General features: G+C 51.0%; 3 protein-coding genes across 4 annotated transcripts; 2 read left to right on the forward strand and 1 right to left on the reverse strand.

The window, feature by feature from the left end:
- Positions 1-298: 298 nt before the first annotated feature.
- On the forward strand, positions 299-7,422 carry MTCP1 (mature T cell proliferation 1). Of its 2 annotated transcripts, none has more exons than XM_030967931.1 (7): positions 299-334; positions 658-733; positions 3,027-3,943; positions 4,039-4,209; positions 4,363-4,414; positions 5,597-5,663; positions 7,348-7,422. In XM_030967931.1, exons 3-5 carry the CDS (start codon positions 3,836-3,838, stop codon positions 4,408-4,410), a joined length of 327 nt encoding a protein of 108 aa, XP_030823791.1. In that variant the 5' UTR covers positions 299-334; positions 658-733; positions 3,027-3,835; the 3' UTR covers positions 4,411-4,414; positions 5,597-5,663; positions 7,348-7,422. The 2 variants fall into 2 exon arrangements, with proteins under 2 accessions (XP_030823791.1, XP_030823790.1); XM_030967930.1 differs by having other exon boundaries at positions 305-334; positions 658-712.
- Positions 614-8,765, forward strand: CMC4 (C-X9-C motif containing 4). Its single transcript, XM_030967932.1, is given in 4 exon segments — positions 614-712; positions 5,597-5,663; positions 7,348-7,478; positions 7,480-8,765. Coding segments are annotated over 4 exon segments (324 nt in total). The 5' UTR covers positions 614-625; the 3' UTR covers positions 7,519-8,765.
- Positions 8,766-9,586: 821 nt separating this feature from the next.
- On the reverse strand, positions 9,587-15,249 carry FUNDC2 (FUN14 domain containing 2). The gene is made up of 5 exons (XM_030967865.1): positions 15,152-15,249; positions 14,551-14,701; positions 13,187-13,262; positions 11,969-12,103; positions 9,587-11,545 (listed from the first exon to the last, which is right to left on the reverse strand). The coding sequence occupies exons 1-5, from the start codon at positions 15,168-15,170 to the stop codon at positions 11,468-11,470; spliced, it is 459 nt and encodes a 152-aa protein (XP_030823725.1). The 5' UTR covers positions 15,171-15,249; the 3' UTR covers positions 9,587-11,467.
- Positions 15,250-15,875: the final 626 nt, after the last annotated feature.

The following is a 15,875-nucleotide window of genomic DNA, read 5'->3' on the forward strand; positions in this document are numbered from 1 at the left end:
GCAGCGGCGCTCGTGAGCCCTCCCAGCCAATCGGCGCAGCCTCCCGCGAGGCGAGCGGTGCGGCGCGGCGGAAGGGCCGTGCCGCCCACGGGAGCGGCAGCGCCGGGGTTCCGCCCGGGTTCCGCCCGGCGGCCGATGCCCGGGGCGGAGCGGCGGGGGATGGCAGGGCCGGGCCTGGACGGGACGGCCCGGCCCAATCCGGCTTAACCCCACTCGGCTCGGCCCCGGGCCCGGCCTCCGGGGCCTGCGGGCAGGCGCGGGGAGGCGGCGGGTCCGGGGGGGGGGGACGGCTTAGCGCGGCGCACGCGGCGCGGCGGTCACGGCGCGGGTGCAGGTAGGTCATGGCGGGCCCGGCCGGCCCCCGCCCGCCGCCGCCTCACGCCCGGGGCCGCCCGCCCGCCCGGCCCCGCGGCCCCGGCCCGGGGGAACGCGGTGGCTGTGGCGATGTGCTGCGCCCTCCTCTTTCCCGGCCGCCCCGCCATGGCCGGTCCGGTCCCACGCCCGCGCCACACCCCCCTCCCCTCCGGCCCTCCCTGCCCGGCTTGGCCGCTCTGCCCCCGCTCCCGCTCCTCGGCCCGGCTCTTGCGTCCCTTCCCTCGCCCCTCTGCGTGGCTCCCCCTGCATTATGTCCATCTTTTTGTCTTCCTGTTTTTTTAGATCCCACCAAAGCTCGGCCTGCCCTCCCCACGCTGCTGGACAGCCCGGCTGGTCGGTGAGCATCTGCTACCCCTCAGTAGGTCGGGCAGAGCGGAGCGTGGAGTCAGAGGGGCTTGCTCCAGGCAGAGTAGAGTCCAAACCCCCAAGAAGAAGCTTTAGAGTGTCTCCACATGCCCTTAAGTCACCAGATCCCCGAGTTGTTGCCAGAGCCGGGCTGGGTTTTTCAGGAAGGCTCAGCACCCTCATAGCCCTGAGGTGTGCAGGCAGCTCTCATGCCCCAGCAGAAGGCCAGGCTGGCCAGCTTGCTTTGGAGCTGTAACTGTGTCAGCACAGCACTGCTGAGCCTCAGCAGTGCTTCTCCTTGGTGCCTAAATGGCAGCTGAACTCCCTGTTGCTTTTTAGATCAAAAGGTGATAAAGGGTGCAATTTATTCAGCACACTGACCTCCAGCTCTGGGGTGGTCCAAGCAGCATCTGGAGCAATTTCTGTCACTGTTTCCATAAAATATTTTAATGTACCCACCTTAAAACCAAATAAATTGTCGTCACTACAAGCTGCATTCCTCCTCCTGGCCATTTTGACATTTATCCATCTATTATGGCTCAGAAATCCATCCAGGTCCCAGAACAGCATTAAACTTCTAAGGTTGATGCTAAGATGGACAGAACATCTGCCAGTATTATTCCTGTCTGTGGGGATTGGGATTGGAACCTCCCCAAAACAGCACTTTGAGCAGCTCAGCCTTCTACAGCTGTGTTGATGGGAATGTTAAAGTCTCAAAGGATGATGCTGCAGTCCTGCAAATTTAAGCTGTTGGGGTTTTTCTTGCTTGTGATGGGTTTTTTTATGGGTTATGAACCAAGCAGTGTAAGAACTCTGGTTAAAAACTTGTTTAAAACATAAGTAAGCTCTCTTCTCCTTCCACCCATGTCTTCCTTCAGGCTTTGTTTTTGCTTTCTAATCAAACCTGCAGCAGTGAGACACTGTGTATCTTTTCAGGTGCACTGTCTGGGCGTGTGCTTGTGGAATCTCCAGTTTCTTTGGTGTGTTTGGGTGCTGCAGACACCTGTCCCACCCCAATCCCATTCCTGTCCCACCCCAATCCCATTCCTGTCCCACCCCAGACCCAACTGACGGTTTTGCCTGACCTCAGGGTTTTCCATGTGGCACTACCTGGGCACCTCCACAGGCCAGACTGAGCCTTTCAGCTTTGCAGCTCTGGGGGAGCTTTGGGCAAAGGGTGACAGCACACACGAACCTCTGCCCATTCTGCACTGTGTCCTCTGCATGAGACCTTGTTCTGTTGTCCTGGCTCTGTCATTGCTGCCATCTCCACTGCCCGTGGACACAAAGGTGCATGCTGTGCTTTGGTCCTGCTCCCTGTGCTTCAGCCAGGCTGAACCAGGGCAGTGTTTGGGTAGGAGACCTTCCAGGAGAGCTTACCTACAGCAGGAAACACAGTTCACTTACTGAGATGTAATTTTCTATTACTGGAACCAGTCTTGAGCCTTCTGGTTCTGGGGATGATGACCTGTAAAAATTCCAGCTTTGAATGGAATGAAAGCAAGTTCTTGGGCATTTCTGATCATGATGGAACTTTTTGCAGTTTACTGCAGAGTATCCTGGCCGAATTCCACCTGGGGTGATTATGTTCAGCTGACTGAAAATGATCAGTGGCAATTGCTGCATTTCACTGTTGGGCAGAGTTCCACACAGGGGTTTAAATTTATAATGTGGCTTAGGGTAATGCAGAAAGGAAAAGAGTTACAGAAATGTCCTTTTAACCCTAATTCCTGAAGGCCTTGTGAGGCTTGTCAGACTGCAGTCACATTCCTCTAAATGCCAGTGATCCAGCTGGTGGGGCATTCCTTGGAATGCCTGTCCCTCATCACAGGATGGCAGCCAGAACAGTGGTGCTTTGTGTGGGGCACATACACATCCCCACACATCAAGCAAGGCAACAAACAGAATGGGTGAAAAAAAGAAGTAATAAAAGAACACTCAAAGTTTTCTTTGTGATGGTGCTGTTCAGGCTGACCCGTGGTTGGTGTTTTGTTCTCAAAAAGGCTGAGTGCTCCTTTGGCTCAAAAAGATAGAGAAACACTGATGTAACATATGGAAGGCATCATGGAAGAGTATTTTCTGTTATATACGCAGCCCAATGTATAACAAGTTTTTTTTTCTCTCCCTGACCTTCCCTTCTTTATTTTGTACCCAGATTTTCTTGCTCCTGTTTGAAATATGCCTTATAACCTTACAAATTTTCAGAAGACCACTGTGTTTCACTGGGATAAAGAATATTGCTTCTGCTTCATAGCAGGAGGATGTTGTATGTGTTACAGCTTAACTTTGTTCTACTTTACACCTAGATAAAGGATGAAGACTGTCTGTACCATTTTGATTACCTCTTCTAGGGTTCAAAGAGAATCATTTCCCCTGACCTCCATTTGCTAATGGCTCAGCTTGATCTAACTGGCACACAGATAAACGTGCTGTTAAACAAAAGTTACAGTAGCAGGAAGCACCTCAGTGCCCCAAGCTCCTCTGCCCGTGTTGGTGGCTCTCTGTGACCAGCCAAAAGCCGAGTGACGCAGTCCTGAGTGCTGCTCCCGAGGAGTTTGGGTGTGAATGGACAGTGCTGCCACCCTGAGAGATGAGACAAAGGACCCTGCACCCCGACAGCTCAGCGAGCTCCAAAGATGAGAGTCCTGCACACCGAGCTCTGTGCTCTGTCTCCAGAGTGATCTCCGTTCCTGTTGAGCTCACCTCACTGCTGCTCACCAGTTTTGCTTTTGGGATTTAGACACCTCTTTTTCCCCCCCCGATTCACACAAAGACTGTTAATAGGACTGTTAGTGGAATGAGCAAAGCCAATACTCGCAGGGTTTAACTTTGTACCAATAGCACCTTTTGCCCCAGAATGCCTTACCAATGCCACCCGGCCCGCGTGTCCCAGTGTACGACTTGGCCTGACGTTTCCGCTGGCTTAGGCACCACCTCAGCCTCCCGAGCTGACTTTTAGGGACATTTCCGCACGTAGCATCTCATCCAAGGAGTCAGACACCACCTGGCTGCCGGCTCCGGGAGCTCTCTCCGTGAATGTGCCCGGAGCTAAGGAGGCCACGCGTGCAGCCCGCGGGCCGATGCCGTCCAGCTGAGCTGCGGGAGCGCCCGAGGGATGGCACAGGGAGGGGAGGCAGGCGCTCCTCCCGTGCGGCTCTGGGTGCGCCGCGTGGGGGTTTACTGCGATGAGCACCGCAAAACCTGGCTCGTGGCTGCGGAAGAGGCAAGTGTGTGCTTTGAGCTTCCCCCTGGTTGTAGCGTTGCTGTTTCAGGTGCCTCTGCCAGTAACTGCCTGCTCTGTTTGTTACTTTCCCCCAGGAGGAAGGTATGCTGAGGGCTCGGATCCAAAGAGTTCAGGTTCCCCTGGGTGAGGCGCTGCGACCCAGCCAGCTCCCCCCATCCCGGCTGCCTCACATGTGGCAGCTGTCCCAGGGTGAGCAGTACAGGGATAGTAACTCTCGCGTTTGGGAGATAGAGCACCATCTCATGGTAAGGATGGTGGCAACAATAGAACATAGTCATTCCTGTTTGTGAAGTCATTTGAGATCCTTGAGGGACGGCAAAGGACTGTTACTTTGTTGAAGTCCATTAGGTCAACCGCAGTAACTGTAGACGTATTGAACTTTTCCTTGTCACTTACAGCTTGATGGTGTTGAAGAACTGCTGCTTAAACTCGTGCCTGGGGATTAATCTGGTATGTGCAGACATTACCCCTGCTTTGTACTGTGCACTGTTTACTCCCAGTCTTTCTTTAATATGAATTTTTGTCTTTCAGGAGCAGTGGCTCTAGGAAGATGCCATTGTCTGTTTTGTACAATAAAAGGTTCTCTCTCCACTGAAATGCAGCCACCTTTGAGGTGGAAGCAGTTAAACAACACACAGCAGCATCACACAAGGGTTTAGGACAGGCAGTGGAGTATTGTGACCTAGTGAAACATCAGGGGGAGTTCTAGGTAGGCAGAATGTAATTGCCCCAAATGGAATTCGGCCAGGATGCTGCAAACAATGCCCTAGTGACACTGGAAATTGCTGTGGGCTGGTCACTTGTCAGAATCTGGAAAGGCAGCAGCTCCCAGCTCTGAGCAGAGGCTCAGAAGGTTCAGTCTCATCACCACTTACAGTGACACTGGTGCTTTCCTTAGAGGTCTCCCATTCAACTGCTGGTACCACCAGCTCTTGCTTGGCTTTTGATCTTACATTGACACAGTTACAGGTGTCACAGCTGCAGAAAAATCAACTTGAGTGTCTGAAATCCTTTTCTAATGGATTTGAACAAGATGGAGCTGTTCTCCAATGTGGTTGAGGAGTTTTTTTGGACAGAGGGAGAGGATTTCCAAGAGACTTCCTCCTGAAACAAAATGAAAAGAGCCCTTCTTGTTGGCTTTATGGCATATACACAACTGAGTTGTTTGGTTGATTGTTTTTTTAAATGCCTTCTCCAGCTGTGGTTCCATGACTTGCCACCAAATCCTTGATTGTGTAAAGCTCACAGAGGTGGATTTCACATAAATACATGTCTCAGTATAAGGTCTAGAGATAGAAAACTCTTAAAATTTAGTCAGCCATGTTAATTTGAATATTTTCTGAAATCTTTGTACATCCAAGTGGAAAAGGACACATTTTAACTAGAGAAAAGAAGAAGGCTTTTAAACTTAGTGACATGAAACTTCCTCTGTTCATTGTCTCCATCATCATCTTTTAGCCAGACAGAGTTCCTGTGTATGTTAGCAGGCACCTGGAAGCAGCTGTAGATGTTTTCTAAATGATGATAGTGGGGGAAATTGGGAGCTCCTGAAAGATGTGGCTGTAGGGCATTGTCTTTCCCCCACCTCCTGAAAAGACCCCTGATCTACAGTAACATTTTCTATCATTTTAGTTCCTGAACATGTCCCGGAAGGATCCCTGCCAGAAACAAGCCTGTGAAATACAGAAATGCTTGCAAGGTACCAAGTGTCATTTTGTCTTTGGTGTCTTGATTTTTGGTGGAACTTAATTCTTTTAAATTAACCTTGTCCTTTCACCTTGAGAAGGAACAAAGCACATTAGCATCGCCTGGTTGTGAAATGAACAAAATTATAATGTCTGATGTTAATAGAATTGCTTTTTGCTTAATTGTAAATAATGAGACCTCATTAGTATAAAGCAGATCATTAGTAACAGTAATGTGTTTGTAGAGTTCTCCATGCTGGCAGTGAGATCCCAGGTGTATTTTTGGGACTCAGCTGTGGGCAGGAAGAGCTAGACATTATAATAAGCTCTCTTACAGTGTAGTTAGTGAGGGAGTGGGTGGATGGTATGAGAAGACTGCAGAGCTGCTCTAGGGGTGTTCAAGAACAGGGGTGTTTCAAGAATTCTGTCAGGAATGGGATAGCTGATCTGCCCTCAAGGTGTGAGATGGTCTTCATGTCCCCAGCAATTGTCTAGAAACTACCTTTAATGTCCTTATGGTTTGGAGCATTTCCCCACAAAGGACTGCCTTCTCTCCCTGTACTACTGCACTTAAAGCTGAGGGTTGACCCTGTTTTGGTCCCATCTGTGGCAATGTTCTTTTTATAACATTTGTGGAAGTTATTCCAAGTGTTTTGCCTGGGTAGGTTTGTGTACAGTGTTTATCTGAATGGTTAAGTGTTGGCAGAGAAGCTCTTTGCTGCATGTACAGTCACTGTCACTGCTGCTGTTCATGTTTTGTGCTATGGAGCTGTCTGATGGGCACAGATGAAGCAGCTGAGTTGACAGAGAACAAAGCAATTTTCCCCTGTAAAAATTAAAGTACAGAGCCTTAACTGAGGAATGCACAGTCACTGTACCCAGTGTGTGAGATGGAGGGTGGGAGCTGGACCTTTGGGAGATGCTGACTTCTCAAAAGTCATTGTTCCAAAGATCTTGCTGCTCCTCTGTGAGACTGAATGCCTGCTGTAAATCTCTTTTGTGTTTTCCTATCTGTGTGTGACTTCCAGCAATGCATCCTTGACAGATGATGGTGTGTCTGTACATAGCTACAGTTTTAGAAGCAAAGCTGCAAAGGCAGAGGGACAGTTAGGAGAGCCTTGGAGCACTCATCAGCTGCAGGTTATGGCAGAGAAAGATCAGCTCTCCTTTCCAAAGGCCTGCCATGCCTCCTGGGCTGCCAGCTTGCAGAAATCACCACAACCTTTTTCTCAGGGATGATCTCTGTGTTTGTATTACAGCTCACTCACCAACCCAGTCAGGGAATTCATAGCCCAGTGATCACAGCAGCATGGTTTGCTCATTAACCAGGTGTTCACTGCTGCTTTCTGGGCTCTCCACAGGTGCTGTGTGTCTCACATTATGCTGTTGTTGCTTCTTTTAATCTTTTAAAAGTCAGAGTGCAGCTGTGTAGTGGTTGCAGAGCTCGTCCAGGGCAGAGCAGGTGGCTGTGCATGCCCTGTGTTTCTGGGCAGACAGGCAGGTGGTGCTTAACTCAAACCAGACTGAGTCTTCTCCTGCAGGACTCCTCTCTGAGTCACAGGGAGCCACAGCCTTAGATAGCTGTGAGCAAGAAAGTGATGGAATGCTTGTAAGCAGCTGAAGAGCTGGGCAGGGTGTGCTCCCTCAGAGAACAAAGCCTGTTCCTCTCTGCAGATCTGGTGTCTCCTTTTTTTCCAGTGAACAACTACGTAGAGTCCAAGTGTGAAGCTGCGCTCCAGGAGATGCGGAAATGCTGCGCTCGGTTCACCAAGGGCAGGTCCATCTGTTGTTCAGGGTTTGAGAGAGAAGAAGAGGAGAGAGAAAAGGCTAAGCTTGACTTCAAAAGGAATTTCCCCACCACCTCAGTAACAAAAAGCATGGACTCACTTGAAGAGCTCGTGTGTGTTTTTTCAAGCCTTCTTTAGACTTTCAGAAAAGCCAGATTGCTCCTGGAACACACCGTTCAGCACACCAAAAAGCATTACACAGTACCAACATATGGCCTGGTTAACAAACTTTATTTTCTGTACGAAAACATAATCTATGTTGCCTCTGCATCACACCTGTGAAATGTCAACTTGATGTTTTTAGGATGCTTACCTTACTCTAATCCATCCTTGCTCTAAAAATGGAGAATTGGAACAGAGTTATTCTGGCTTCTGGAGCGAGAGGTACAGGAAATGAGCTCAGGAGAGTGAGTTTAAACATGAAACAAACCCATCTTGATACAACAAAGGTATTGCTGCCACCATGCAGTAGTTCCAGACATTTGCCTGTCCAGTGGTTCAAGCTCAAGAATGGGCATCAGGTCGGATGATTGTTCCTAAGTCTTGTATAGATCATGAGTGACTGCAAGTCACTTTGCCTAAGTGCCTCACTTTTCCACTGGACAGAGTTGTTTATTTTATATTTGAATTGCCTACACGCTGCTATTTGCATGATAAAGATAAAGATGTTACAGGAATATAATTTCAGGGATTGCTACAGGGATAGGCTATTTTTTTAAAAAAGCAATATTCATTTGAAAGATTTGACTGTTGATACAAAATTTATAAATTTATGTCTAATTGAACACCTTTAAGCAATATGCTTTGAATCCAAGTCTAGTTAAAACTGCTGATACCCAAAGGCCTGTCACAGAGCCCTGGGCTAGATCCAAGAACTGACTTAGGTGCTGCTTACTGAACAAGCAGTTGTAGGCAGTTATTTTCCACACAACATTCCAGACTCACTCCCAAGCCGGCTGTGTCTGGACCCCAGGAGAGATGGCTTTCCAGAAGCTCTCGGCCATGCAGCAGAATTTCCTGTGACCTGTAGGAAGAGCTCATAGACAGGTTCCTGCACCACCCTTCAGAGCTGCCTGTCTTGCTGTCCCCTGTAGCAGGAGTCCAGGCACCCAAATATCAGGCTCCCAACCCACTAGCCCTAACTCTGTATTAGATCTAGCCGTAAAGGACTTTTGTGCTGTGATCAAGTACAACTTACTTATGAAATAGAGCTTCTATAAACCACTGAGGTCTAGGCACAATAGTTGTGTGTACTGAAGCCTAGAAGAGCAAACCATCTGTATTCACTGCTCTGAAATACCATGGTACAAAATAAACGACTGGAACAAATTGTGGTCTCTGCTTGTTTGTTGAGCTGCAAGCCGGGCGCCTTGGCTGCCATTCACAGCCCAGAGCCATGTGAGATCATGTTTCAATAGAAGCTGCTTGATATTTTTGTAACTGGGGCTGAAGATCAGAATAATTTAGAGCTTGTCTTCCCCTCCCACTGCTGTCCCCCTCAAGAAAAAACCTTTAAGACAAAACAGGGGGTTTAGTGTCCCTGAAAAGTAGGGAAAAGTGATGACAGTGTTGTGAACCACCTTAAACACTGACAAGTAGTTAATTTTTCTCTTTTGCCCTATCTGAGCAGGAACAGTGGAAAGTCAATAACAGATAAATAGGTAAAATATATATATTTAGATATATTTAGAAAAATCTAGATAAATTGATAAAATATATATATTTAGGCTTCTGTTGCACCTATGAAAAAGAAATAGCCTTGTCTCTATGCCCATTTGAAGGTAGGTGGAACAAATTTGCTCAGCAGAGGCAACCCAGGCTGGCTGCAGACCCACCTCCTGCCCTAGCAGCATCCCATACTCTTGGGAATATGTGTGATTGGTGCCAGGATGATCATGGAGAAGGATTTATTAAGGTAGCCCAGGTTACCTGCATGGATGAGGGGTGGCTGGTACCCCCATAAACTCATTTATGCTGGGAAAGACCTTTGAGTCCAACATTCCCCCAGCACTGCCAAGTTGAGCACTAAGCCATGTCCCCAAGTGCTACCTGCCACACTCCTGCTGCTGCTCTGGCTGTGGGTGCTCTCAGTCACAGTGAGACAGGAACGTGCTGGTTCCCAGGAAGCCAACAGACCTCACACAGAGAAGCATTTAGAGCAAAACTGTTTAATAAAATATCACTTCAACAAGCATTTACATACAATATATAAAACCACTTTAAAAGCCTAATGTGTTTGAAATCTTCTCAGAGTGTAACAGATGTCAGAAGTTGTTGAAACAACACTAAAAGGAGCAGGAGTGGGGAAGGGAAGGGACACCTCATCTTGGCACCTGCAGCAATGAAAATGCATCCCCACAGAGACTGATCCAGCATCAAAGCTTCCAGTGTTGCCCCACAGCATCAAACAGTGGCAGCCACGAGCCCAACACCAGCACAGCAGAAAGATTTCCCACATCCTGATGTGCTTGTCCATTCTCTGCCTACATTCACATCAAACTCAGCATCAATCTGTTAATTGTTTCCCCTTTCAGCAGCATTTTAGCTCCCTCTCTGGGCCATTTCTCTCAGTAGCAAACTGGGACTTGAGCAGAACTCGCCCCACCTAGGGCTGAGCAGAAGTAGTGACTTACTGAGCCAGAAAAACATCCCTAAGGTCTGTTAATGATTTGCTTTGAGCTCTGTCATTGGAGACAGCTTTGTGGAAATCAGTGCATCTCAGAAGTTGTGTTCTGCAGCCCACCTAGCCAAAGAGCAGCAATGCTGTTGTCCTACAGGAGCAAGAGATACCTTGCAAGACCAATGTATCTATTTATGCATGTTCACATCTGCAGATCCTACAGAAAAACAAACCAAACCCCAAAAAACCCCACCACTGTCTGTAACTCCACTGCTAAACACCAATTTATTGAAGACCTATTTGCTGCATCCTGCAGCCCAGGATGGCCTTTAGGAAGGCCATTGTTAAAGGATGTGAGCCCAGCTACTCCTTCATTCTCCTTGGCCATGTATGGCAGGACAGGAGCAAAGACAGCAACTTGACCACTACAGTGTACCCTAAGCAGGGATGCACTTCCTGTCTACAATCCCGTCCCACATGGTTACACCTCAAGGAGCATCACCAATGCCAAAGTTACCAGAGAAGGCTGTGGCAGACATGGAAAGCCCAGTCAGAGGCCCAGAGTGATTTACAGTAAGTGGCACAGCTGAAATGCCCCCATCTGACACAGCCAGGCTGGGCCTGCTGGAAGCAGGCGAGAGCCTCAAAGGCTGAGCAGTCAGGTGGTTCTGCAGAACAAAACTTGGTGACTTTCAGAACACATGATGAGGAAAGGGCCTGGAGAGTCAGCCACAGTGCTCAGTTTCCATCAGCAGTGCCAGTGCTGCAATTCCAGTAGGGGGAAGGATACCAGCAGAGACAAAGCCAAATGGCCATCTATGTGCAGTGAAACAGCAGGGGGAGGGCAGGAAAATCCATATTCCCCTGTCCTGGACACAGCTCAGGCAGCTTTGACACTCCTGCATCCACCCCAGGATTGTCAACCACATTTTGGATTGCACAGATCACCTCTGCAGCGGGAAGCAGAGGTGTTCCAGGTACCAGGGCAGGAATACTAAAAGCTAAATTGTAGTGAAGAGCTGACACATATAGAGTGGTGAAGAGTTTGCCACATATACTGGCAGACAAAGGTACACATAACAGTCCTGAGCACCTGCAAGAAGCACATTTAAGAGGTTTCTCTGCCACTACATTTTTATGAAGTTGAAACTCATCAGAAAATTTGAGTCTGGGCATATTTGGTGGGAATTCATGATACACTGGGAGTTGTGAGCTTCCAGACCAACCCCAGCACACTAACAGCCCAGACAGAAGAAAAAGGTGGAAATCAGAAGCAGTGTTGTAAGAAATAAGGGCTGGAACCTGTGCAGATGGGACTGAGTCTGTTGGCAACATCCTTTGACTTCTAAGTGAGAGATAACAGCAGTAGAGGAGGGGAGGGGAGGCTGGGCACAAGAGGAGAGTGCAGCTTCTAGGATGCCATTCCAAACATGAATCCTCCAGCAAACCCTCCAGTCAGGATAGCATTCTTCTTCAGAAATATGACCACCTAAGCAGGGGTGAGAAGAGACAACAGTGTTCAACAACATCAGGCCACCCACTGACCCTCCTGCTAAGAAAAAATCCCTCAGGGTGTTTGTTCTTGAGGCAAGTGATGCTCACAGAGATGCCACTGCTCAGATTTGGGAAAACTTCCTACCTAATGACCTCCCCTCCCCATCTGCACCAGCACACAGCCAGATCTTCAGCCTGCTCAGCCACAAGCAGCCAGCTCCTCCAGGAGAATGCTGTGGGAAATGATGTTTTCCTAAACTCCAGGCAGGCAACATCCACAACTTTTGCTATCCCTCCTATTTTGCTGTCATGCAAGAATTCCCTCCTTGTATTTGCACAACTGAACATCTCTAACAGCTCAAGAGGCAATCCTGTTTTTGCTGTCCCTCCAGCACATGCCCTGGGAGAGCTGTCTCACCTCATCCACTCTGCTTTTCACTTCTGGAGGCATTTTATCACCACTGGTGTGAAATTTCAGCTGCTGCTTGGCTTTGTTCATGTCCCGTTGTATTAGGTTCCAGTCCACCTTGATGTATCCCGTGTGGTTTGCAATCTAGAGTTTTGAGGATTAGAAAAAAGTTCCCAAAGTCCTGCATGACCACAGCTAAAGAGACCCCTTGCTCACCCACCTTCCCTGAGCACAGCCACCTCCCACTCACTGGGGGGCACACTGGCTTAAAAATTGGACAGAACACCACCCCAGGAGCTGTGTCAAGTGTTCTGCAACATTTGTCTCCCACAGTAATCCCCCAACTGCTGGGCACACTCTGCAGCCTAGCCTGCTTCAGCCCCTCTTCCTCAATGTAAAGCTGGTATCACCTCCCCCTCACGACTGCCACGGATATTGTTGGGACTTCCTGCAGTTCTCCTGCTGCTGTGGGTGGACACAGCTATTAATAGCCCATTCCTCTCAAACTATTTTATCTGCTCAGGGTGATTCAGCTGTGGAACTCCCTCTGCCCAGAGCAAGCTTTTGACTTTGAGCAGAACAAGCAGAACCAGGAGAGTGAAGGAGAATGAGTCACACACGACCTGAGGAGCAAACAGGTGAGAGCTGAACAAGGCCTGAGAGCTGCTCTATCTCCTCCAGGATGCACCAGATGCATGAACACATCTGAGCAGCTTCCCTCAATGCCAGGGCTCTTGGAAACCAGCACAAGTGGTAGAGGACAGAGAGAGATCTCCTTTCTCTCCTCTTCCCCAGTGCTTTACAGCGAGCCCCATGTGTGCTGGCTGGACTCCTTGGGAAGCCAGGTTGGCAGGAAGCATATCACAGATATGGGTAAATCCCTCTTGACATGCAGGGCTGTTCCTCCAGGGACACTGTGTCCACAGCCAGACAGCTGAAGCTGCCTCGTGCTCCGCTCAGGCTCTCCCGTGCCTTCGGCCTGGCCTTTGGCAGCAGATCCCCAGTGGATGTGCACTGGCAATCCTGCACTGGTTTATGCACACTGACCCTGCTTTGCTGTTGCATCCATGTGCCCTGGAGAACACACACCTCTGACATTCACAGCCACACAAAGCCCCTGGCAGAGGGGGGACTGACCCCACATGCCCCAACAGGCAGTGGTTCCTAGAGACACCTTTGTCCCCAGCAGACAGCTCTCAGAAAGCCTGGGCTGCTGTTCATACACACCTGAAGAAGGAAAAAGCCTCCTCCTACTGCTGTTGCTGCCAGCTTTCCAACTTTCTGGAAGAGGAATCCAGTACACCTACAAATCAAGCAGCATTCAGTCAGGAGAATGAAACACCACACACACTGCTCATTATGCTTCCCACAGGCAAGGCTGCCTTTGGCAGCAGTTACCCAGGACTGGAGACAGCCTGACAAACTGCAGAAGAAACCCATGTGCAACCAGAGAGAAGGATTTGCACACAGATAAAATTGATGCTTTATAGCTTTTCACTTTGTGCTGTCACATTCCAGCCTTTTTCCGTTTGGTTCTTATCTCTTCAACCTCATCCTTCTCCCAAAAGAGTAACCAGAAACCTGTGATTTCACCAAAATCAACAAGTGATTTTACATTTTGATGTTGTTTTTTTTTAAACTGGTATCATCTCTGAGAGGAAATTAGGGAGCACATGTGCTGCTCCATGACAGAGCATGGGGAGCAAATCACAAGCCTCTTTCTTACTTAATTGTAAAGTGAGCAGCAAACAACTACTTACTTTACCTTTTCATTTCTCAGGAGAGAAAAATGATGGAAAAAGCACACGGCAGTGATCTAAGGCTGGTCTCCAAAATGGGTACCTGCTTTCAGCATGAAAAACATTCCTGCAGCCAGCACCACCCCAATGCTCAGTTATGCAGCCATGGGCTGGTGTGCTGTGCCACCCAAACCACACTTCCCTTGGAACATGGTTTCCTTATGAGCACTGCAAACAACACAGCAGCCTGCCCTGGCCCATTTCTGAATACACTTAGTGAGGATACAAGAGAGAGGTGGCCAGGTCCCACCTCTGTGAGAAGACAAAGCTCTGTCACACACTGTTAAATAATTACCCTGTTGCCAGGTGAAGATGAGGGTAATGGTAAGAGATAAAGCAGTGATTACACAAAATTTTCAACTCAAACGATGCTGTAGGAATGAAGTTACAAATAGAGCCATGCTCAGTCCCAGCTACAAGTGACAGGAAACCCTGAGAACTGTGAGCCCAGGAGGTTTTTAATGCATATGCCTGAAGCACATCCACCTCCAGTGGAGAAGGCATCCTTGTTTCAAGGGGTTCATATCTGCCTGTCCTAATTCAACAGCACCACTTTTTACCAGAAGTTAAAAATAATTACTGATTGGTGCAATTTTCTTCCCTTCGAGACAAACTCAATTCTTTAAGTTACAGACAGCATTTAAAACGTCCCAGAGCTCAGCAGACCATGCCAGGGGACAGCAGGCTGAGCACCCGCCTCCTCTGAATGCCTGCCACACGATCACCCAGCACCTGTCCCTGTGACCCCAGGGACGCAGCCAGCGCAGCAAGGGCAGCCCCGGCCCCTCTTACCATCCCGTGACCCCTCCGATCACCAGCTGCGTGGCCACATTGTACTTCTCAGCGCTCGACCCCGAGCTGGGGGCGAACATCTTGCGCCACCATGGCCGGTTCTTGGTGTACTCCGCCAGGTCCAGCACGTTGAATGTGTCGTCCTTCGCACCTGCAGGCACCTGGAGAGGCTCAGTGCTGGGACCTCGGTACCACAGCCCCCTGCCGCCGCCCGGTGCCTGCCCAGGGTCACAGCAGCCCTGCCCAGGGGCACAGCTCACGGGGACTGGCACTCCCCAGGCCTCCGGGAACCCCCATGTCCCTCAGCCCCCTCCCAGGGCCTCCGGGACCCCGTGCCCGGCACCGCTCACTCCCTCGGGGCCGCCCCTCGCAGAGCGGCCGGGGCTGGGAGCCCGTGCCCGGAGCCGCCCCTCAGGCCCCCAAGCGGGGCCAGGCCCCGGCAGCCGCCGCCGCGCGGTGCAAAGGGAGCGACACCGCGCCCTGCAGCGGGGAGGCCGAGCTGGGGGAGCCGGGGACCCGCTGCAGGGGGAGAGGGGTGGGAGGACCCGCGCCCCGAGCCATCCCCGGCCAGCCCAGCCCGGCCCGGCCCGGCCCGGCCCACCTCCGCCCGGCACCGCCATGACGCCGCTGCGCTCCGCGCAGGCGCGGGCACGGCGCGCGTCACCGGGAGCGCGCGACAGCGGGGCCGGGGGAGAGGGACCGGGAGTGAGGGACCGGGACAGGGGCGGGCACGGGGAGAGGCCAGTCGGGAGAGAGGGGCGGGAATGAAGAAAGAGGGGCCCGGGGGGAAGGGACGCAAGAGGAGGAACGGGAGCGCGCGTGGGGGCAGCGCGGCCGTGGCCGTGCACGGGGGCGCGCCCGAGCCTCGGCGGTGTCCTCGGCGGTGCCCTCGGCTGTGTCCCGGGGTGTCCGGTGATGCCCTCGGCGGTGCCCTCGGTGCTCCCCGCTGCAGGTGCCCGGTGCTGCAGCAGCATCGCGGCCCCGGAGCGGCCCCGGTGTCCCCGGGATCGTTGGCGCTCCCGCCCGAGCGGCTCGGCTGTGCGGTAGCAGCGCTGCTCCAGCGGCAGCCAGGGCGGGACAGAGGGGTTCCTAAAGCCCACGGTGGTTGCTCCCTCTGAGATGGGAGCTCTTGCTTGGCTGGGGGCTGTCACAGCGCGTTTTGCCATCCGCTGGAAGGACCCCAGGCTCTCCGGCGCTCTGGGCACTGAGCACCGGGCACACGAGCTCAGGTGTGCTGGGAGCAGCACGGGGCTCCTGCTGCAGCGCAGTCAGCCAGCACACCCAGGCCTGCTGTGCCTCTGGCCCAGAGCTAATTTGGGCAGCTT

This window comes from Camarhynchus parvulus, chromosome 4A (genome assembly GCF_901933205.1).
Source record: "Camarhynchus parvulus chromosome 4A, STF_HiC, whole genome shotgun sequence".
Taxonomy (NCBI): Eukaryota; Metazoa; Chordata; class Aves; order Passeriformes; family Thraupidae; genus Camarhynchus; species Camarhynchus parvulus.